At 49.0% G+C, this 24,461-nt stretch overlaps 1 protein-coding gene across 1 annotated transcript in view; it reads right to left on the bottom strand.

The window, feature by feature from the left end:
- Positions 1-231: 231 nt before the first annotated feature.
- WNT2 (Wnt family member 2) overlaps positions 232-24,461 on the bottom strand; it is a 65,785-nt gene continuing 41,555 nt past the window's right edge. The window contains exons 4-5 of the mRNA XM_084896975.1: positions 18,764-19,028; positions 232-1,910 (exon numbers count right to left, since the gene is read on the bottom strand). Coding sequence (XP_084753101.1) covers positions 1,681-1,910; positions 18,764-19,028 — 495 coding nt within the window. The 3' untranslated portion in view covers positions 232-1,680. The remainder of the gene's footprint in view (positions 1,911-18,763; positions 19,029-24,461) is intronic.

The raw sequence follows: 24,461 nt of genomic DNA, 5'->3' as shown, positions 1-24,461 counted from the left end.
CTATGACAAAGCCCTCCAGCAGGCTGTCCCCACAGGCCTCCGTCTGTGTGTCCTGCTGAGAAGTGAAGACAGAGAAACCAGAGGCCAACGACGTCAAGAATGAGCGGGTATGAATAATTTGACGTCAGATGCATGTAAGGAAGCTTCTTGTGACTCAACAGAGCTCTGTGAAGTGACCACATTTTGAACAAGAACCAGATTGTAGGAGGGGATGAGAAAGACCTTCATATATTTCATTTTTTTTTAATAAATGTAATACACAAAACGGGACAGGCAGCCTCTCCATTTCCCCCAGATGGTCATCTTTTTGCTCATAGCAACCTGTATCCTGATGTTCCCATAATGACAGCTGGGCCTCTTCCATATAGTGTCCAAGTTACGACTGGTTTGCAATAGAACATACCAGGGTTACCAGCTTGATAAGCAAGGTTATGTGTCCTTTGCTTTAAGCTACGGTATTTTGTCATCTTGTCAGCATCAAGTGAACACAATTACATATGTTAGGTCTTTAAAATGCATGAAGAGCCGAAACCGGTTTGGCTCAGTGGATAGAGCATCGGTCTGCAGACTGAAAGGTCCCAGGTTATATTCCAGTCAAGGGCATGTACCTTGGTTTGGGGCACATTCCCGGTAGGGGGTGTGCAGGAGGCAGCTGGTCAATGTTTCTCTCTCATCAATGTTTCTAGGTCTCTGTCCCTCTCCCTTCCTCTCTGTAAAAAATCAATAAAATATATATTTTAAATGCAAATTAAAAAAATGCATGAAGAGTGGTGAGTGCTCACTGGTACTCCTCTGCACACATGGCCAACCATCTGCTATGGGAGAGGCTGTCTGGGCAGACTGAGCTCTGGACACCTCCTGGTCAGCATTTTGGATCCCTGCTCTTATCACCCCCAAAGTTCTCATCTCAAAGCTATCTGGTTACCAAATCCCACAGGTCACATGCATCATCCCGGGTAGGAATTTGATCCTGTCCCCTTTTCCTTATCTGTACAAACACATTTTCTGATGCTCTAGTCACTACGCTCTTTTCCTCCATCTTCACCCTACAGCTGTGGAATACTGGCAGTGTCAGCTTTCTCAACCCTTCCGATCCTACGTGAGAAAGAGGGCTCCTTGCCCACCAGTGCTTTGTACTGGGAGGACAGCCATGCTGGGCCTTCCTTTCTTGCTGCTCCCAATGCACGCCTCCCCTAAAGCTTATGGAAAGCCGCCCTTCTCCAGGGAACAGCCATTGCCCCTGGAGGCTGTGGCAATCGCTGCACCAGGCACAAGCCTTGCTTGGTCTTAGAAACGGGAGCCAATTCAGCGGCAGCTGGACCTGCTTTCCCTCCGTTACCCTCCAGAGAGAAGCAAGGGACTTTACACGAGCATTTGTGGGAAACGCAGAGAAAGCTCCTTTGAGACACTGGTTCCCCAGGGGCCCCTAATGGCTGTGGGAAGAGGAACCGTCTGGTGGGTGGAGACAGTGACGGGGCCCACACCCCTTCCCCTGGATCACCTGTCAGGCCGGCCAGGAGGAGAGGTGCCCAGAAAGCTGGCGGCAGAGAGGGCGGGCGCACTCCTGCAGCCCGGGGGGCCCAGGCCGGACCCCAGGCAGCGGGAGACAGAGGCCACCGCCTCCTGGGAGAATCCGAAGGCCCAGGGTCCCACTGGTCCTCGGAGGGCAGGCGGAGGGGGTCATGTGGGCGCCGCCCAGTCGGCGCTCTTCGGCGCCTTGCACGTGTGCACGTCCAGGGCCTCCAGGCAGTCCTGGCAGCGCACGGCGCAGCACCAGTGGAACTTGCACTCGCACTTGGTCATCCGCGTGACGCGCGACGTGTCGTAGCCGCGGCCGCAGCACATGACCTCGCAGCTGTCCATGCCCCGGGAGGTCAGGTTGCACACGCGGCCGGCCGTGCCCAGGGAGCCTGCAAGGACAGAGAGGCGTCACTGGGGAGGTGTGTGTGTGTGTGTGGGGGGGGGGGGGGGGCTGGGAGCTGCCTCCAGGAGGACAGTGACAGGGTCATCCATTCTCCAGAGCAGCACCCTGACACCTCCCCCCTTCCGGGGCCCAGCCCCAGGGGACATCGTGCCGCCGAGGGCCAGGGCCAGAAAGGATGGGGCGGAGCGCAGTTTCGGATGGATCTGCCCTGGGCACCTGACTTCCGCGTGAGTTAAAGGTGTCAGGTGTTCCCTACCCAGCCTTGGACTGATGGACCACCGAGCGGGCGAGGCCAGACCAGGATGAAAGGAGGATCTATCCCAGGCCCCTCTCTCCTGGCCCAAGAAGCACATTCAGGAAGCAGTGGCCAAAGCTAGCTCTCTCAGAAGGAATTTGTCACCGAAACCAGGTTGGCTCAGTGGATAGAGCATTGGTCTGTGGACTGGGAGGTCCCAGGTTCGATTCCGGTCAAAGGCATGTACCTTGGTTGCAGGCACATCCCCAGTAAGGGGGTGTGCAGGAGGCAGCTGATCGGTGTTTCTCTCTCATCGGTGTTTCTAACTCTCTATCCCTCTCTCTTCCTCTCTATAAAAGAATCAATAATATATATATTTTTTTAAAAAGGAATTTGTGAGGGTGTGGAACCCTCCAAGGAAGGGGTTCTGTCTCCCCAGACCGGGTTCCCAGGCTCATTAGCATGAGGAGAGAACCCTGGTTGGCGATGGGGAGGTGTGGGTGTCATCCCTTTAAGACCTGGAGGGGAGCAATGCCCAGCCAGGCTCTTGCACGCCGCGGTGTCACAGCCTTCGAGATGTGTGCGAGGCCCCTGGCTGAAGCCAGGAGCCTAGACCTCCGATGAACACGATTAGTGTAGAGAGACCATTGGAACACCTTCTGAGGTATTTGGGATGATTCCTTTTTATGAATGTGTCCCTGAAAAACAGTCTCCACGAGAGGAAGCCTCTTCATTTGTTCTGCTTTGTGGGAGCACCTAGAATTCTCTCACAAGAGAACCAAGTAGAGCGGACATTTTCGGAGCATCTGCTCAACTCACAATGGTCCTTTCTGCTTCTTCCTCCAGGACAGAGATGGGGGTCTGGCAGCCATAACCGTCCAACATTCCCCTCTTCTGTTGGAGGCAGATGATTGGACCAGGGGAGGGCACCTGACTTGTGGTGAGCCAATCAGGTATCTTTCCCTGGGGGACTGTGATTTTTTTTTAATTGTATTTTTCAATGACAGTTTGGATTCAAAATTACTTTGTGTTAGTTTCAGGTATAAGCATAGCAGTTAGTCATGTTCTATGTGATTTTGATAGGGATGGTCTTGCCAACCATAAATGCTGTAGCCACTGGTAGCCACACACCGCAGTGAGATCTGTGGACTAGAGGAGGTCAGGAGAGAGACCAGAATGAAACAGATGTACAGAGAGCAAGGATAAGACACGGAAAGAGGATGCTGCTCAGATCCTGGACCGTTTTCCCATCTACTTCTATCTCTACCTGAGGTCAGGCTGTATGCCAAGTTTTGGGCTCATAGCTTTCACTGGGATGAAAAGGACAGTAACTTCACTCACTTCCCCTTCCTTCATCACGTAACTAGCCACTTCCTCCTCTTCGGAGCTCCTCTGGTGCCTCCTGACTCTCTCTGTGTTTATCACACTCTGCACTGCATTCCAATTATCTACATAAATGTCATGTTGCCCTGATAGTCACGAGTGACCAGGGAAGCAGTCAGGTTCAAGCAGAGTGTGGGGTCAGGAAGAGAAGAGGGAGGGCCACGACTTGCTCTGCGTGACCAGGCCACCGACAGCAGGAAGACAGGCAGAGGAGAGGAAGGATGGCAAGGGCTGGGTCCCGGGTGGCGGGTGGGTCAGCCAGGGACATCCCTGAGCCTACATGGTGCCGAAGAAGCAAAGGTTAGAGGAGGCAGCATCTGGGCCGAGATTTGTAGCAACTATCAGGACAGTGCTCAGAATTACTGATTATGCAAGAAGGACTCACTGCCAAATGCTGCCTCTTAAACAGCACACCCATTTTTTTTTTTTTTAGAAAGTTCTTCTTTTTTTTTTTTTATCCTCACTTGAGAATGTGTTTTTATTGATTTTAGGGAGAGAGGAAGGGAGAGGGAGATGAGAGAGAGAGAGAGAGAGAGAGAGAGAGAGAGAGAGAGAGAGAGAGGTGGAAGAGGAACATTGATCAATTGCCTGGACTAGGGACTAATCCTGCCACCTAGGCATGTGCTCCAATGGGGAATTGAACCCGTGACCTTTCACTGTAGGGATGATGCTCCAACCAACTGAGCCACATTGGCCAGGGCAGCACACCTATTTAAAAAAAAAAAAAAAAAAAAAAAAAAATATATATATATATATATATATATATATATATATATATATATATATAGATATATAGATATATAGATATATAGATATATAGAGATATAGAGATATAGAGATATAGATATAGATATAGATATATATAGATATATAGATATATAGATATATATAGATATATATAGATATATATATTTGTTTTTTTTTTAATTTTTTTTAATTGAGTTTTTACAGAGAGGAAGTGAGACAGATGGAGAGTTAGAAATATCGATGAGAGAGAGTCATCGACCAGCTGTCTCCTGCACACTCCCCACCGGGAATGTGCCCGCAACCAAGGTACATGCCCTTGACCAGAATCAAACCCAGGACCCTTCAGTCCACAGGCCGACACTCTATCCACTGAGCCAAACCGGTTTCGGCAGTACACCCATTTTTTAATTCAATAAACATCTGGTGAACACAAACATGTCTGAGACACTGTGCTACTTGCTTGGGGAATTTGCTGAAAACCTACTGTAGCCTGCAGTACAGTTTTACACAAAACACCACAGTAGACAAAGCTCAGAGGTGGCAAATGAGAGTATTTAGGGCTTGAACATATCAGGACTCAAATCCTAGCTTTGCTATGTATCAACTGTGACCTTGGGCAATTAAGCTTCAGTTTCCTCTCAGGCAAAATTGGAATAAATACAGTTCCTTCCTCATCAGAAGGAGGATGGAATGAGATAATTCACAAAAGTGCCCTGCATAATAAGTGCTATAGAAAGGATTTACTGAGTGCCTACTAGGTGCTAGGCAGTTCTGAGAGCTTAAAATTTATCAGCAAATAAAACAAAGATCTTGCCCCAAGGATCTTATGTTCTAGGGTAGGGGTGTCGAACTCAATCAGAGAAGGGGCCAAAATCTAAAATCCAGCCTAAATCGCGGGCTGAAAGGTTTACTGAACAGTCATAAACTGACAATGTCATAAACTGACAGCGGAGTGCAGTGATGACAGCGCGGTGCGGGCCACATTGCAAGGCCTGGCGGGCTGGATTTGGCCCGCGGGCCTTGTGTTTGACACATGTGCTCTAGGGCAATGGTCAGCAAACTTCGGCTTGCGAGCCACATTCTGGTAACTAATGAGTTTGCTGACCTCTGCTCTAGGGGCAGTGAGCCAAGTGTCCTCTTATATAATAAAAGGATAATATGCAAATAGACCAAACATTGGAAAAACTGAACTGGTCGCTATGACATGTGCTGACCACCAGGGGGCGTGTGTGGAACATGGCAGGCATTGGCCGCGGCAGGAGAGTGGAGCAAGTGAGCAGGGGTGCCAGACCAAGGCAGGGCACTGGTCGCTGTCATTGGGGCAAGCCTCTGGTGGTTACTGAAAATTCTTTGCTCCCACGCTGCAGTCCTGCCCAGCGCTCACACCTGCTGTCAGTGCCACCCCTGCTCGCACTCACTACTGGTGCCCATGCCCAGCGCCGATCCCAATCACTTGGTGCCAAAAGCGGGTACTAGCAGTGGCTGCTGGTCCTAATCACCCCTGAGGGCTTCTCCACCTCCCCCAGCTCCTGAGGGGCAATCGGGGCAGCAGCTTACATCGCTGACAGTTACATCGCTGACCGTTCTGGCCCCGCTCGCAATCACTGCTGGCACCAGCCCCAGTCGCTCCGTGCCATCAGCAGGTGCAAGCGGGGCCGGCACTGTCAGCGCATGGGAGCAGCGGCAGCGGGAGCGGGGCTACTGGCAGACAGGGGACCGGGGGTCATGGCAGGAGGGGCCAGATGGGGGCGTGGAGTATGGGCCAACACCCACCCTTGTGCCTACCACAGCCAGGTGGCCCACAGTTCCTTTCAAGGTGCACGATTTGTGCACTGGTCCCCTAGTATTACAACAATCCTAGAGGCACGATGAATACAATTCATGCAAGAGGAGGCCTTCCTTCCCCCAGCTGCCAGCGCTGGCTTCCTTCTGGCACCCGGGACCCAGGCTTCCCTCACAGCCCTGGCTTCGTCTGCTGACCACTGCTCTAGGGGAATTAGCATATTACGCTTTCTAATTACGCATTCAGTCTAATTAGCATATTACGCTTTTATTATTATAGATTTATTGGTATTAATATTAATAGTAGCAATCAGGATCAGAAGAGAAGCTGTTAATAGCAGTTTTGTAGAGGAAGTGGCATTAGAAATCCTACATGATAAAAGCCCAGCGACTGAAATGGTAGAACAACCAGAGACCAGAATGACAGGAGCCCCTCGCCTTGGCCGGCTTCACCCTCAGTGGGGACCCCCACCCCAATCAGGGGGGTGTTAGGCTTGCAAACCCCCCACATGGCCCCTTGCCCCACCGTTCCCACCTTCATCATCTGGGGCCCACCCACATCAGGACAGGCTGGCCGGCCCCCACGAGTGCACCAGGCCTCTATCCTATATAATAAAAGGGTTATATGCAAATTGACCCTAATGGCAGAATGACCAGAATGACTGCGCAACCAGTCACTGGGAGGTGCACTGACCACCTCTCGGTCCCTTGTTTTGTAAGAGTTTTCCCTCAGGCAGTGGCCGGCAAACTCATTAGCCAACAGAGCTGCAGTTTGCCGACCACTGTTTTAGGCTATTAAGCTTATTGGCATCTTGTTCACCCTGCTTAGCTTCTAAGATCAGACGAGACGGAGCACATTCAGGGTGGTATGGTGGTAGACATCTTGTTAAGTAACAGGAGATGTGTGACACAATTCTGTGATTTTCATTTATATAAAGTACAGAAGTGGAAAAACTAGTCTGTGTTATTAGAAGTCAGGAAAGTGATTTCTCTGAGGGTTGTGTAGAGTCATGAATGGGGCTTCCGGAAGACTGGTCCCCTTTGGGTTCTTGACCTGAGCACATGTTCTATGGACGTGCTCATTTGAGATAGTTCAGTGTTGTACGTATGTGGCTGTATGTATTTCGTATTTCAATAACAAGAAGAAGATGGAGGAGAAAAGGGAGGAGGCAGGAAAGACCAGGAAATGTGTGAGGAGCAGAGCGGGGTTAAGCATGGCAGGAATGTGGCATTCAAAGGGGAGCGTGTCAAGAGATGAACCAAAGAGGCGGGCAGAAGCTGCACTGTGAAAGGCCGTGATAGGTGAAGGGGTTTAAACACGAAGTTCATGCAAGAGTAGGCATTTTTTCCCCTGGCTGCTGACACTGGCTTCCCTCTGGCACCTGGCTTCATCAAGAAGGCTGTCTGGTCTAATTAACGTATTATGCTTATAGATAAGCATCAAGACTATCCATGTGCATATGTGCACATTCTCTCTATGAAAGGAGCCGCTGAGCTGTATGGCCTGCCCGCTATTTAGCTCTCAACATTTGGGACATAGATTTTCAGATCTCTTTTCCAAAGAACATACCCGCTTACTAATGAGTCACTCACCCTGCCCGGCCGGGACACGCACACTTGGGGAACAGAGCAAGCTCTCACTGTCAGCCTCGGGCCCAGAGGGCACACCTCTTACATTTTCAAAACCAAATACGGTAGCTTTTAGGTTTATCTACCTTTTTTCATCTTTCCCCTCATTCTTCTTCTTTCTGCCTTCTCCTCCACCTTCTTTTTCATCTCTTTCTCCTCTTTCCATTCATACCTGAGGTCAGGATTTATGGAGCACTGCCCTGGGCTGGGCCCCGGGGGGAAGGGAAGCATTTGCCCCCATCATCACATGTAGTTCTCATATGCTTATAGACGTTTTATTTTATTTTATGTTTATTTTTTGGTTAATCCTCACCTGAGCATATTTTCCCATTGATCTGTTAGAGAGAGTGGAAGAGGGAAGGAAATACAGAGAGAAACATCCAGGTGAGAGAAACACATTCATTGGTTGCCTCCTGCATGTGTCCTGAGCCAGGGTACGTGCCCTTGACTGGAATCGAACCTGGGCCCCTTTGGTCTGTAGACAGATGCTGCATTTACCGAGCCAACCCAGTGAGGGTGAACATAGGCTTTATTGTTATCACCATCTTGGAAATGAAGACAAGGAGGCGGAGGGCAGGGATGTGGGGGCAGGTTTGTCAGACTCCAGAGCTGGAGCTCTTGACCATCCCAGGCAGCCTCTCGGCAGGGCTGGGTCCGATGCCCCCACCCCCGGCCCCAGGCAGCTAGGGGCAATACTCTAGCGTATCTCCCACTCTTTCTCTCATTGTTTTATCAAATGAAGACCATGCAAAGCTCCTGATATGTAACTTGTCTGGAGGGACCGTTGTCTGCAGCTCATGATATGCTGCAGACAATGAAGACACCTCAAGTTACATGACAAGGTGAACAAGACGAGTTACCATGGTACTAGCAGCTCACACTGCATCTCTCCTGCACTGAAATGCTTGTCACCTTTCTGAGAAATGAGACTAATTATTTTGCAATGCCAAGGTGGCATGTGCACAGCCTGTGTGCCCTCAAGTGGTGTGAACGGATGTCACTAAGGTGCCCAGCGGGAGGCTCGGGCAGAGCCCTTTCCCAGCAGAACTCTGTCTCCGGAGAGCCCACAGCAGCGCGGGAGGTCACCGGGCACAGGTGGCAGCCTGGTCCCGTACCTAACTCGCCTCTGACTTCCTTCGCATGTTCTCTGAGCTGTTTCCAGAAACCAAGTTGACCTTTATAGGTCAGATATTTGCATCAGACCGTATCTACAAAGCCACATCAGGCTGGCTCTAAACATGTTTCAAAGGAGCAATTTCAAAAATAGTTTTGAGTAACGGCCCTATCATTAGTCTCCCAAATTTATATGTTAACAGCATAAACACATATGTAGATACTTCACATTTAATGCCTATTTTAAAAATCACTCCAATTGCTTAAAAAATGTTACCTCTTATTGCACTTTTATCTTCCCAGTTCACTTAAGAAAAAAGGACCCGCCCTAACCGGTTTGGCTCAGTGGATAGAGCATTGGCCTGCGGACTGAAAGGTCCCAAGTTCAATTCCGGTCAAGGGCATGTACCTTGGTTGCAGGCATATCCCCAGTACGGGGCGTGCAGGAGGCAGCTAATCAATGTTTCTCTCCCATCAATGTTTCTCTCCCATCAATGTTTCTAACTCTCTATCCCTCTCTCTTCCTCTCTGTAAAAAATCAATAATACATATATTTTTTTTAAAAGAGAGTGAGAAAGGGACTCGTTGGAAGCTCCTTTCCCGAATTCCCTTTGCTTTGTGTTTGTGACGTATGCCCAGATGTGTGGGCTGCCTGTGTGCAGGCCTTACTCTCCGGCTAGAGGGCTGCAGACACAAGCTCTTTGGGCCCAACCACCTACTGTCATCTGCACACCGCACTGTCCTGAGATCACCTACAATCGGTGTCCACAAGACCCAGGGAGTCCACACCGTCTGTGCCCTGGGGAGACGTGGGTTCCAACCGGATCTAACCCTCCCCTCTCCACAGGTGCCGTCCTCACCACAACTTGCACAAGAGCTCACACAGGCACGGGGAAAGGGAGGAGGAAGAATTGGAGTTTCTAACCTACGTAAACGTGTGGCCACATCATGTCCTTCTTGGTGGGGCGATGCTGAGGGAACTTCACAGAATCAAGCATCCCGTCCCCAGGGCTATAAAATTAATGGTGGAGCCAGGGCTCCCAGCACAAAAACATTTCTGTCTCCACCAACATGCATCTTCCTGACAGCCGAGGAGGACGGAGGGCCTGCGCTAATGGTTCCCAGACCCGCACCTCCGGGACCTGCCGGAAGGGTGCTCTCTCTGCGGACCCGCCCGTGTCTGCGGACATTCCGGCCCCTCCAGGCTGACAGCAGCCCATATGTTGACCATTAGGGTGTAAAGCAACATTCACTTAGGCCCGTCATCCAATAGGCTGTTTCTCCTCTGGTTGACTTACACGTTGTCATTAATGACACAGATTTATTGAGGGAAGAGAAGAATGTTAAAGAGCAAACGTTAGAGACCGCACATTCGTCTACTCACAAGGCTTGCCCTTCCTTGCATTAAAACTTGCCAAGTAGAGCTAGCAAAGACCACGTCTCCACTTATCTCAGATGACTTTACTTAGTGTTTGCATAGTAACTAGGACAAGTTTGACCGGCACAGGAAAGCACATCCCAATAAATTAGCAAATGCCACTGGGAAGTTGAAGTTGTTGAGGCCAGACTCTGCAAGGCTCTCCACAGCAGCACCCACTAGCCCACCCACGTCACTGCCCACTGTCCCCACCTGTGTCCTCCAACCAGGCCATCTTCTCCCGTTCACCAGTGACTCTCTGATATCACAGACCCGCAGACTGTTCATAAGGGTTACTTTCATCCGCTGCTCCAGACTTTCCTCTGCCTCCTTTAGGTTGAAAATCTTCCCATCCTTTGAGATCCAGGCCCTTCAACAGAGCTCTCCCTGACTGCCCCACGCTCAGCTGACCTCCGGAGTCCTATAACACATGTCATGCAAAAGGGGCTCATGTGCTGTTTAGAAATGTTTTATCATTTCTCTCTCATCTTGTTTCCGCAAGGACAAGGATTAGGTCTTATATTTCTTCTATCTATTGCAGAATGCTCAGGTGGCCAACATATACCTGGTATTTCCTGATTTGTTAAATATTAAATTTAAAGCAATTTAAAAAATTAAAAGCAGCCTTCCCTTGCCAAATCAGGGCACACTTCTCCAGGAGCAGCAACCCAGTCCTTAATTTATGTATTTACTTATTGAATGTATGGGGATGACATTGGTTAACAAAATTATATAGGTTTCAGGTACACAGTTCTATAATACATCATCTGTGTACTGTATCGTGTGTTCACCATTCCAGACCTTCAGAATTTAGAAGTAGAAGAGGAGAAACTAGCAACTGAGCGTGAGGAAGGCCAGCTGTCGGGGCAGGAGGAGAATCAGAGGAATGGGGTATTTTAGGAAAGAGGGAGGAGCTAGCTAATTACATTGTAAGTTACTAAGAGTTTGAAAAGACGGTCTTCTGGTTAATAATTAATATTAAGCCAAAACCGGTTTGGCTCAGTGAATAGAGTATCAGCCAGGGAACTGAAAGGTCCCAGGTTCGATTCCGGTCAAGGGCAGGTATCTTGGTTGTTGGCACATCAAGTAGGGGGTATGCAGGAGGCAGCTGATCGATGTTTCTCTCTCATCCATGTTTCTAGCTCTCTTCCCTCTCCCTTCCTCTCTGTAAAAAAAATCAATGAAATATATTTAAAATAATAATAATTAATATTAACCATACAACATAATCAATTAACTGCCTATGGAATGGTGACTTATAAGCCTCACAAATACATTTTTCATATTTTCTTCCAGTCTCACCGTCTTAGCACTTTTCAGATATCAATTCATGAATGTCTTTAAGTCTCAAGGCAGAAAGGGAGGAATAACTTCTTCAAAATGGCAAGTGAAGGATAAGACCTTGTAATAGAGCACTGGAGTGAGGACGGGAGCCTAAGACACACCCTTTTCCCATCCGGCTCCAGGGCTGTGCCCCATGGCCGCCTGCCTGGCCCATCTGCAGCCTGGGAGGCCGGGAGGGCACGGGCCCCGTTTGTCTTCCTCACCTTTGCATTCAGGGGGCTTATGACATGTGCAGCATAGAGAAGGGGCTCCATAAGTATTTGTTCTGTGAAGAACTGAGGAGCTTAAGACGTAATGGGGGGAACCGTGCATTTCATATCAAAACAAGGCCCGCCCATTGCTCTTTGCTCACATGTCGCTCCCTGGTTTTTAATTGGGCCACAGTCACAGCGTTCAGAGGTTCTGCAAACCTGGCCACACCAAAGGGCGTGCCTAGAACCCCAGTCTCCGTCACCCACGGCTGGCATTGTGTTTCCGTGGGTTCTAAGCTGTTGGCCAAATAGGAATGATGTGAGGAAAACCCTCGACACCTGAACCCTTGGACCGTCCACAGCCCACAGCTGCCGGCCAGGGACCGGGCTCCCGGCGTGCTAACCGTTACCCAGCGGCAGGACTCCATTTGTTTTTTGAACTTGACTGGAGAAGGGTGGAGGGCTGCTTCCTTCCTCCGGCTGATGAGGAGACCTCCGGGTGACCTCTCGCCCAGGTCAGGGCCACTATATCACAGCCAGGGAAAGTGGCCAGTGATTAGGTGCAGGCGCTGCTCCGAGAGGATAGCAGCATTCCTCAGGGAGAGATGAGCCTATCTCTGGCTTAAGGGCTCCTTTGATTTATGGGTGCCTGGGGCAATCACCGGAGCAGATAACACAGAACTGCCGGCATACCGGTCCCCGGAGCCCAGCCTCCAGACCCGGCCTCCCATAGGGCCTGCGGAATGTCACATGCACAGCCTCACACGGCTGGCCATGCTCTTCACATCAAGGGGAGTATTTATAGTCGCACACCAGAGCGCTCCGTTTTCAACCGAAGACCCGGGGAAAGGGTCTCTGACTGTTGCCATAAGAATACCTTCCTTAGTTTATTTTTAAAAAAATACATTTTATTGATTTTTTTTTACAGAAAGGAAGGGAGAGGGATAGAGAGCTAGAAACATCGATGAAAGAGAAACACCAATCAGCTGCCTCCTGCACACCCCCTACTGGGGATGTGTCCGCAACCAAGGTACATGCCTTTGACCAGAATCGAACCTGGGACCTCCCAGTCCACAGACTGATGCTCTATCCACTGAGCCAAACCGGTTTCAGCTCCTTACTCGATTTTTGGGCCGATCATTTCTTAGGAATGACTAGCAATATTATCATTCTTCAGAATTTGAAGGGCTTATAACTGACAGGGGAGTCAAGGCAACGTGAGCCAAGTGTGGGTGAGGCTGAGCCTGCCCACCCTCCATCCCCCCGCCCCCTCCTCTTTGTAGGCACCTCCTTCCATGATGCCCCCAGGTCCTCACCCTGCCTCTTCATTAGGCAGATCTCCCCTCAGGAAGCAAAGTGGTGGAGTAAGGGGAGTGTGGATTTCTGTCTTGATTTTTATGAATTTGTTTTGTGTATCGCTTACAGGCCACAAACTCTTGGGCAAGTTACGTGGCTTTTCAGAGCCTCGGTTTCCTTTTCTCTAAATAGAGGGAACTGCCACGAAGATTCAGAGAAAATGCACACGAGGCATGTAGCTCAGGGTCTGACTCTGAGTAGGAATCCACCCAGCGTCCCCCTCCCTCCCCACCTGGGGTCTGTGACTGTCCGCACCCAGGAACACCTCAGGGTCTTGCCTCACCCCTCTGCAGTTCTCGCCGAAATCTGTCCTGGTGTCATTCTGTCAGGACATCACTGCAAGGCTGACTTGATAACCTCTGTCAAACTGATTTCAGGGAAAGCTCTGAAGGCTAAAATCCTTTTAGCGTGCTTGCTCACAGCAAAGAGTGTTTCTGGAAATGCAGGTCTGGATGGGAGAGAACACCCTCTGACACTGGGCAAGCCAGGGTGGGGGATATTGTTTGGGAGGTGACATTTATCTAGAGATCCTCAAATAAAAAACCTTTTCCTTCTTTGTCTTAGAAACCCCCCCCCTCTTCCCCCCGTTCACGTTTCCCTGGATTTCTTCTTACCTAATAATTACAGAAAAATCAGGAGTCATAGATTACATAAACTGCTTGATGTATTTAAGTTCGAAATGCTTACAGAATTTCAGGAACAATGTCCTAAGATTTGAGTTGGATACATCTCTGAAAAGGACCTCACTTTGGAAAACAGTGGACTAGACGGTAGACTTGATCTACTCCACAAGCCACATTGAAGCCGACTCACTCCCCTCAAGTCGTGAGTCAATTTGAACAGGAAACAGGTGCTATCCAACAAAAGGCAAGACATTCAGTCCCAAGTATCTATTATGTGACCATCTTCAGACTGCTCACTACCACTGTGTTCCCTGTGCTGGCAAGTAAAAGGTGCCCAATACATCAAAAATTAAACGTGCCTGATATTACAAAGAGCAAAACAAAACATTATGACCACAAGCAAACAGATTGGGTGGTATGTGATGTGCTCTAGGGGAAGGGTATGTCAATTTTAATAAAGAATTTTTTTTAAAGTTTATATATACATTCATTGATTTAAAGTTTACTGCAAACTTCTGACTTACTTGGGAGTTCCTTTTACCAGAAAGCAGGCTGTCCCTAGCATAGTAAGAGTCGAGTGAAGGGAAGGGTCCCTTGGGGATGTGCTCATTCTGTGACACGTGCATGCTGCGAGGATGTTAGCCTTGACCCCACACCTTCCTTTCATGATAAGAGCTCAGAGGCGAAATGCCACTGTGAGTGAGGTGATGGGGTCCCCTCTCCCAGGTCTCAGGTTCTGTCACACCTCCCTGCCTCCACAAAGAGAAGTTAGGAGCTGCTCCAGGGTGACCCTGAACCACACACTTCCATGACTGTGTTGACTGGCTTGCTCGGATGCACACTATGGCCAGGAGAAAGCCTCACCTTTGGAAGGCCACAGGCCACACAGACAGGTGCAAGTCCCTTAGCAGCTGTGTGGTTGAAGCAAGCTCTCTCATGGGAAATCTGCATCCTATATGTGTGGCTATTTGTACATGACTCCAAATACGAATCTGCCATTGATCTGCACTTTTCCTTGCATGATGCCAAACACTCTGAAGCACCAAAGCAATCATGGAGAATTACAGTCAAGAGAATTACAGCCCTAGCCTCTTTGGTTCAATAGAAAGAGCATTGGCCTTCGGACTGAAAGGTCCTGGGTTGGATTCTGGTCAAGGGCACAAGCCTGGGTTGCAGGCTCAATCCCCAATAGGGGGTGTGCAGGAGTCAGCCAATCAATGATATTCTCTCATTACGTTTCCATCTCTCTCTTCCTCTCCCTTCCTCTTTGGAATCAATAAAAGATACTTAAAAAAAAAAAGAATTACAAAGAAATATTGCAAGGTTTGCATGGATGACTGGCATTTTCTTAGGTTCAGCTCAAAAGGGCATTAAATATTGTTCAGGTAACTTATGAATAATCTAGGAATGTTACTGGAATTCTGACCTAATACATTGGAACTACTTAAAAAAAAAAGAGTAACAGGGTAGTTCTTGATTAATCAACACCAATTGTTCACATATTTGCAAGTCAGCTAAGCTTAGAGAAAAGAGAAGTAAATGAATAAATTATATCGCTTCCCCCAGGAAGTCACACTGCGGCAGTGTGCTCTGTGGCTGGCACATCTGGAGGCACAGTAACGTGATTACAAGAATGGATCACTGCTCTGCCTGCCTCTTACCAGCTGAGGGTCCTTGGGAAAAATGCATAACTTGTCTGTCAGAGCCTCAGTCTCCTCTCCCATAACATGGGATAATAACATACCCACCTTATAGACTTCCCATGAGAATTAAGGAGAGAATGGAGACCAAGCCCTAACACACGGCAGGTGCCACGGATGTGTTTGTTATCTTAGGATCAAGAAACAGAATTGTGTTCTCATACAGGGAGTAGAAAAAGCAACATGTGCAAGAATATCATTATCCTGAAGTTGCCTAATCTCCTTGTGAGGAAGAGAAAGCAAGGTCTTTATGTCATTGAATATCCAGGAGGCAGCTAAATGATCATCAAGCATAACTGTTTACTTTGCTGTGCAAACTGCTTCAATCAAAACAAAACAAAATAGAAGCGAAGTCTCAGGGAAGCAGATCCTCTTACATTTGAAACGAGGCCTGTCCAGGTGCATGCCCTTGGAGACAGGTAGGGACAAGTTACAGTGTCAGGGTCAAGAGCACAGGCCATGGAGTCAAGCCAGCCAGACATCGCTCCCCTCCAAGACCCATGAGGTCTTGGGCTGGTCCTTCACTTTTCTCACGTGTACAATTGGGACGATGCCATCTAGGGCTGCTTATCTGACTAAAACATAGCTGCCAAAACCGGTTTGGCTCAGTGGATAGAGCGTTGGTCTGCGGACTAAAAGGTTTCAGGTTCGATTCCGGTCAAGGGCATGTACCTTGGTTGTGGGCACAACCCCAGTGGGGAGTGTGCAGGAGGCAGCTGGTCGATGTTTCTCTCTCATCGATGTTTCTAGCTCTCTATCCCTCTCCCTTCCTCTCTGTAAAAAAAAAATCAATAAAATATATTAACAAACAAACAAAAAAACAAAAACAAAAACAAAGCTGTGCATTTGGCTCTTGGTTGACCAACCAGAAGCCACCCTCTTCGTCCTTCTTCTTTTTTCTTTCAGGAAACCAGCTCCAATGCACTGATGTCAGAGGGCGGCTCAAAAGGTGAAATAAAACCACGTGTGCAATGATCTTAGTCCAGTACCTGGCACACAGGGGTCAATGGGTAGCTCCTAAAACGATCCCGATATCATTATCCCCCTGGTCTGCCCCAGGACCCCGAGATGAAGCAGCTGCTTCACAGCAGAGAAGGACCCAAACCTCTGGGACAATCTGTATGGAAGCGCAGGTTTCATGGGGATTCTGCTCCACCTGTGGCCCAGCGGGAAGGAAGACTTGCTAGAGGTCCTGAAGCGCGCCAGGAATGCCGCAGGGTACAGCAGAGGGCCCTCTGCTCCGCTCAGAGACCGCATGTCCCAACCTGCTCCAGTGCTGCAAAGAGCTGGCTCATCAACCAGGAAGGAACCGCAGCCTCTCAGGCCAACGAAGAGGCCCTGGGCTCCTGGCGGCATTTTCTGGTGATCGTGCTCCGTGGTCAGCCTAAGGTTAGGAGCCGTGGCCGGCTGCACCGTTTCAATTGCTTTGGAATGAAAAACAAACTGGGAATTTATGTCCAAGGATGTTTGTCCTGATCACGGGTTCCCTTGTTTTCTACTAAGTCTGAGAAGCTGGCTTGAGCTGAAGTTGGCTATGGCTCCCTATCGCCTCCTATCCACTGTACTCATGCTTATCTTGTACCAGATCCTTTGCAAAGACTGCGCTGAGCCTGGGGCTCAGAGCTGAGCAGGAGGGGTGGGAGGCGGGCACAGCACACTTACAAAACACACCAGGGGACAGCTGTTCGGAGCTGACAGAGCTGCTCCTGAGTGGGCTCAGAGAGGGAAGGTGCTGGGTGCGAGGGGAGCTGTGGCTTCAGTGCACAGCCGTCACCTGTGGCTCCCCGGCTGCCAAGCCAGCGGGATGAGTTCTTTCCCTAGTATTTGGCAACGTCTGAGCATAGTAGAAAGCGCAGAGGAGTGTGAAGGACGGCAGATTTCAAAACTGCAAAGGGGAATATACACTGCAAAGGGGTAAGGTGACCAGACATCCTGCTTTTGGCGGGACAGTCCCGATTTTTAACAATTTGTCTCGCATCTTGAGGCATTTTAAAAAAGTCCCAATTCTTTCCAAAAATCAGGATTTTTTTTTTTTTTTAAACTCCTTGGGAAGCGAGACATGGGACAAATTGTTAAAAATTGGGACTGTCCTGCCAAAAGTGAGACGCCTGGTCATCTTATGCAAAGGGAAATATATACTGCAAAGGGGGATATACACTGCAAAGGGGGATATACCCTGCAAAGGGGAATATACCCTGCAAAGGGGGATATACACTGCAAAGGGGGATATACATGGCAAAGGAGGATATACACAGCAAAGCTATGCTCCTCTCAGCTGCAGAACAGGAAAGGTGCTGTGATGCTATACACAGTGCGGGCTCACCCACCAACTCCAGTTTTGTCCAGGCGAAAGAATTTTCCTAATCTGCATATTGTGACTTTTTTTAAAAGGTGTATTTTATTGATTTCAGAGAGGAAGGAAGAGCGAGAGAGACAGAGAATCATCCATGATGAGAGAGAATCATTGATCGGCTGCCTCCTGCATGCCCCCCACTGAGGATCAAGCCTGAAATCTGGGCATGTGCCCCTGGCCAGAATCGAACCTGGGACCCTTCAGTCTGCAGGCCGACGCTCTATCCACTGAGCCAAACTGGCTAGGGCCATATGGTGACTTTTTGCCACAAACGTTTTTGTTGGGTCCCCATTTCTCCAGAATCTTAGGAAGAGTGCTTTGTGCACTTTAAATATGAATGATAAGAACATGAGCTTTGACATGTACACATAAGGCACTGTTTGACATTGAAATTGGGTCTCAAAAGAATTGTTGGCCCAGAGAGAAACTCACTACAGACTGATTCATATGCCTTTCAGCATAACGATTATTGCTTGTTTCATTTTTGATTCTTATATTTCCAGTAGGACATGATCTCACTCATATAGGGGAAATGGTGAACAACATAGACTGATGAACAAGAACAGACCCAGAGATAAGGAGCCATGGGTCAGACTGTTGGACCTCAGAGGGAGGGTGGGGATAAAAGGGAGAGATCAACCAAAGGACTTGTGTGCATACATATGACCAGTGGTCAAGGACAATAGGGGAGTGGAGGCATGAATGGGGAGGGGTGGGGGATTGGAATGGGGGTTGAGGACAAATAAGTGATACCTTAATCAATAAAAAAAAGAAAGAAAAAAAAGAAAGAAAAAGAAACTAGAAAAAAATTTTTTAAAAAGAAAGAAAGAAAGAAAGAACATGAGCTTCCCGCCTGGAGGCAGCAGCTTCACCCACGGGACTGGGGAGCTGAAGACACAGAGCTGCCTTACCTGGCGTGCTGACCGCTGGAGAATTGGTGCAGTGATTGAAGCGTTTTAAACGTACCTGCGTCTCGGTCCCTGATACAGTAGTCTGGAGAATTCTCAAAGTACACGAGGTCGTTCTTGGTCGGCTTCTTGAACCTCTTGTTGGCCACGGTGAAGCCGGTGCCGTCCTGGTGCATGACCACCTGGATGGCGCCGTTGTACTTCTTCCACAGGTAGTCGCCCGTCCTCCGGAAGTCGGCCATGGCCAGCCAGCAGGTGCGCAGCGTGCAGGAGCCGCTCACGCCGTGGCACTTGCACTCCTGCTTCAGGAACCGCTTCACCGCCTGCGGGGGAGACAGGCCGTCCGAGGAGGTGGACTCAGGAGCGGGACACGGGGCCACCGCTTTCCCAACAGCCCGAAGGGATGGGAGACACGGGACCCGGGGCCAGCACCGGGGATGTCTCTGTGACACTGGCTGGTCAGTCAGCCACTCTGCGCTGGCTGCTAGCATGCAGGGAGGTGGGGAGAGAATGGAGGGCATCGCCTGCTTGGAGCCCCGTTAGGCTACCGGTATAACAAAAACCTGAAGTTAATAGGGAACGGGGCCAGTTTGAGGAGTAAGGCAATGAATTTGAATATTCTCTACGTAAATCTTGCTGTATCCTATTAAAAATGTATGCTATCATGCAAATTTGGCTAAGTCTGCATCATGTACTAAATGGATTCTAGTGATTGCTACTATTTATGGGTGCTCAGCGTGTTCTAGGCATTGTGCTAAGGCCGTGGTCGGCAAACTGCGGCTCTTGAGCCACATGCGGGTCTTTGGCTCCTTGAGTGTGGCTCTTCCACAAAATACCACGGCCTGGGCGAGTCTATTCTGAAGAAGTGGCATTAGAAGTTTAAGTTTAAAAAATTGGCTCTCAAAGGAAACTTCAATCGTTGTACTATTGATATTTGGCTCTGTTGACTAATGAGTTTGCAGACTACTGTTAAACCGATTCTAGTGATTGCTGCTACTGATGGGTGCTCTGCGTGTTCCAGGCCTTGTGCCAAGGCCTTCGGCACTCTATCTCCGTGACCTTGACCTTCACAACAATCCCATGCTACCTACTGTCCTTATTGTTCACGCCTTAGGAGGGGAAGCTCCTGGGCAGGTGGGGGCAGAGGGGGCAGAGCTGGGGAGCCAAGATGGCCCTCCTAGGGTTGTGTCTGGGTCACGGCCTGCCACCCAGCTCACCCGGTGAGCCTCCTACCCAACACCCAAATATAAAGGTATGAGGGTGAGGGCATATGGGGGAGCTGGAGTTTCAGGAAAGTTCATGCTGACCTCCTTAAAAAACGCCCAGGTCTTTGAGACCTGATGTACCAAACTGAAGCCATCCCCCCTTCTCAGGTCTCTGTCCCGGCCCTCCACGCTGCCTCGTGATGACAAGGACAGATGTCAGGTGTGACAGGGCTCCTTCTGCCCGCCATGACGAGCTAGGAGGGGAAACACCTAGGGGGCGAGCCCGAACTGGGAAGGATGCGAGTGGGTTAATTTACAGCCGTTCTTTCTTGGCTCCTTCAGCTCCAGGATGATTTTGACACATTTCCCAAGCATGTGAACGAATTAGGACTGACTTTCTGGAATGAAGAACATTCCTGCACACTTGCTTCTACTAGAGCTTTGGTCAGCAACTACCCGTGTTTCCCCGAAAATAAGACGTCCTCCGAAAATAAGACCTAGCGCATGGAAAAATAAGACATCCCCTGAAAATAAGATCTAGCACATCTTTGGGAACAAAAATTAATATAAGACACTGTCTTATTTTCGGGGAAACAGGGTAAGTCTGTGGAGCAGGCAAACCAGGCTGGAGCCCCAGGAGTCAGTTACCTGGGGTGAGGCCCGGGGTGGGGTGACCTGGAATATAGGTATCTGTGTGTGTTTGGGGGGGGGGGGGTAAAGGAGGGGTCAACACGAGTGCGTCAGGGAGCCTCCCACTCACACCCCACACCCACACTGCTATAACCATATTATGCCGGAATCTCAGGAAGTAGGCAAAGCAGGCATATAGCTACACCTCCAAGTTCTTTTTTAAATTATTTTTTAAAATATATTTTATTGAATTTTACAGAGAGGAAGAGAGGAATAGAGAGTTAGAAACATCAATGAGAGAGAATCATCGATCAGCTGCCTCCTGCACACACACCCCCCCCACCCCCCGGGGATGTGCCCGCAACCAAGGTACATGCCCTTCACCGGAATCAAACCTGGGACCTTTCAGTCCGCAGGCTGACGCTCTATCCACTGAGCCAAACCAGTTTCGGCTACACCTCCAAGTTCTTAGAAATAATGTTCTCAATGTGTTATGCTCAGAATTTTGCTCAGGGTGCCAGCTTGGAAAATGTCATCAAGGGGGTTCCCTGCCCCCTCTGTCTACACCCCCACCTCGGAGACCCTCTGTCTTGGGGATCCAAATGGAGGAGGGGGACTGACAGCAGGTGGTTTCTACTCCTCTGCTCGGCGTCTGAGCCGAGGAGGAAAGCCAGGGCCCCGTGAGATCGCCAAGGCTGGTCACCTTCTTCCTGTCACGGTGCTTTGAGTGCCTGATGGGGCAGGCCCTAACTGTCAGTTGTGATCTCTCTTGAGCTTGGGAATGGATTATGAATGCTCATTCTTCACAGCTTTTTCCTTTTAAAGCTGAGTTATTTACTCATACCTTGATACTCCTAACTTTAAAATGATCGGTAGCTCAGTTGGTTGGGTGTCGTCCTGTGCACCAAAAGGTCACCGGTCCCATTCCTGCTCAGGGTACATGCCCAGGTTGTGGGTTCGATTCCCAGTCAGGGTGCATGTTGGCAGCAACCCATCAATGTTTCCCTCTCTTTCTCTTTTCCTCTCTCTCCCTTTCCTTTCCTCTCTCTCTAAAATCAATAAAAACATTTTTAAAAATAACAAGATATAGTACTGCCCTTCCTTTGTAATGCTAAGTTCCCAGGTTGCAAACTTCCAAGTTGATATTTTTATGTTTAATTGGATGATTTACATATTAACTTAAATTGGATCTTGAAGATATATCTTATAACGCCTTAAAAATGCATGTGGCAATGGTACACATGGTTGATCATCTCTCACTATTGAGTGGAAATAGCCACTGTCCTCCTCCTTCCTCGGATTTGCTCAGGTGTTGGCAGCCACGTGCTGCAGAGGCAGCCAGGTCTCTCTCTGAGCCCAGAGCAGACCAGGCCAATAAGGGGACTTCCATGGTTCTGCCACTGACTCTTCCCAGCAGAGGGCCTGCCATGGTTCCATTTGAGCCAATATAATGTCAGGGGTAGTCTGCCAGGGACTTTTAAGAAAGGTTTCCTCACTCTAAAAAACACTTAAAATCTTAACATAAATGGCACTGTGCTTTTCTCAAGTTTTGAATTATGCAAACTCTTCTTTCCTCCGTTGTTTTGAATAAGACAATACTTAATGGGGTAATATTACAGACCTATTATAATAGGGAAAAGAGGGAGAGAAATATGGGGGATGACATTGCATCTTCCAAATAGTCACCAACAATCTACCAGCCATTCACAGAAGAAACAGAGTATTAACAGAAAGATGTTTAACTTTGTTAGAAATTAGAGAACTGCAAGCTGAAAAAAATGCAACACTATATATATATATATATATTATTTTGCCTAGCAGATTAGCATATAGCTGTGGTCGGCAAACTGCGGCTCGCAAGTCACATGCAGCTCTCTGTCCCCTTGAGTGTGGCTCTTTCACAAAACACCACGGCCTGGGCAAGTCTATTTTGAAGAAGTGGCGTTAGAAGAATTTTAAGTTTAAAAAATTTGTCTCTCAAAATAAATTTCAATCATTGTACTGTTGATATTTGGCTCTGTTGACTAATGAGTTTGCCAACCACTATATGCCATATAGTAAAAAGATTGACTATAAGAATGTTGGTAAGCCCTAACCAGTTTGGCTCAGTGGATAGAGTGTTGGCCTGTGGACCCAAAGGTCCCAGGTTCAATTCCGGTCAAGGGCATGGACTTTGGTTGCGGGCACATCCCTAGTAGGAGGTGTGCAGGAGGCAGCTGATGGATGTTTCTCTCTCATCAATATTTCTAATTCTCATCCCTCTCCCTTCCTCTCTGTAAACAATCAATAAGATAGTATATATTTTTTAAAAAGAATGTTAGTAAGAGTATGGGAAAGAAGATGCTTTAACAAACTGTTGGTGGGAGAGTAAATTGATGTGCCATTTAAAGGGAGAGCATTTTTGCAATACTGTAAAAAAAATTTCAATATACATATCCTTTAACCTTGGTGATTCCGTTTTGGAAATATTTGCACAACTTCTGAGGAATTTACACCCACATGAATGTTCACTACAGCATAATTAGCAATAGCAAAAACATTAGGGGGAAAAAAACACACCAAATGACATCAATAGGAAAATATGGTTAAGTCCTTTGTGCTATATGCTTAGTAATGCAATATTATGTGGTCCTGGAGTGAGTCTTTAAGTCTGACAGCCGCAAAAGGAAGTCAAGTGATGGAAGCGCCATGCAGAACAATGTATGTGGCCTGGCCCCTTCTCACAGGCCTGCCTGTGCGTGTACACACAAAGAAGAAAGGGAAAGTGTGTTCTCTCACAGCCCAAGCTGTAGGGCTGCAGTCTGGGGGGCTGTGTGGTCTGGAAAAAGGGGGAAAAACACAAAGTCCAACTATCTGCCCAGCGAAATATATACAGGAATGCGGGGCTTGCTTCCTGGCACCGGGGGAGCCAGAGCCGGGGTTCTCCTCGGCTGCACATTGGCATCAGCTGGGATGTCTCCAGCGCCCACAGCTGCCGCTCCCTGCAGGAACGCATTAGGGCCTGGGCTTGGGGGCGGGCGGCCTGGCGGGTATTTGGGCTCTCAGGTGCATTTTTTTTTCTTCTTAATTTTATTGTTGAAAGTATTACAGAACGGCTGTTTTTCCCTCCAATGACCCCGCTCGCGTCCTGCCCCTCCCAGGCCTCCCAGGTGCCTCTCATGTGCAGCCAGGGCTGAGCTCCTCCAAACCCGGGCATATTGCGGAGGAGAGCGGCCCGCGCCCCGCCTCCAGGGTTCCAGCCGCCCAGGGCCCAGGCCGGAGCAGGGGAGCCACGCCCGTGGACGGCGGCAGGCCGGTTCTGGGGTCAGGGACATGTGACCACTGAGTTAGAAGTTGTGTCCGACCCTAGGTCTCCTGGGGAAAATAGCCACAAGCAGCAGTGTGCCCAGGTCTGCACTGGAGGAGAGATGGGGGCGGCCAGGGGAGGAAAAGCCCGCGCTTTTAGAGGCACAATTGGCAGGAGGAGGTTCCTGTCTGAAAGGGTGCGCCCACCCCCTCCCCAGGGGTCTCCCAGGCGCTGGGTGGGGGGCTGGTGGGCCCCACAGGCCTTTGGTGGGGCAGCTGCTCTGCAAAGGAAACCCTGAGCAAAGAAGAACCTGGACATCCCAGGGGCTACCCGTCCGGGAACTCTTGGGTTTGTTTTCATTGTTACTTTCAAATTCTTAAATTAAGGAAATATGGGAGTTTTAAAAACTCAAATAGTCTAGGCCCGTGGTTGGCAAACTGCAGCTCGCAAATCACATGTGGCTCTTTGGCCCCTTGAGTGTGGCTCTTCCACAAAATACCACGGCCTGGGCAAGTCTATCTTGAAGAAGTGGCGTTAGAAGAAGTTTAAGTTTAAAACTTTTGGCTCTCAAAAGGAATTTCAGTCATTGTACTGTTGATATTTGGCTCTGCTGACTAAGGAGTTTGCTGACCACT

Source organism: Pipistrellus hanaki (assembly GCF_964339955.1).
Source record: "Pipistrellus hanaki genome assembly, chromosome: 10".
In the NCBI taxonomy this organism is placed as follows: domain Eukaryota; kingdom Metazoa; phylum Chordata; class Mammalia; order Chiroptera; family Vespertilionidae; genus Pipistrellus; species Pipistrellus hanaki.
The sequence above is the reverse complement of the archived record's forward strand: the minus strand, read 5'-3'. Positions and strand labels throughout refer to the sequence as shown.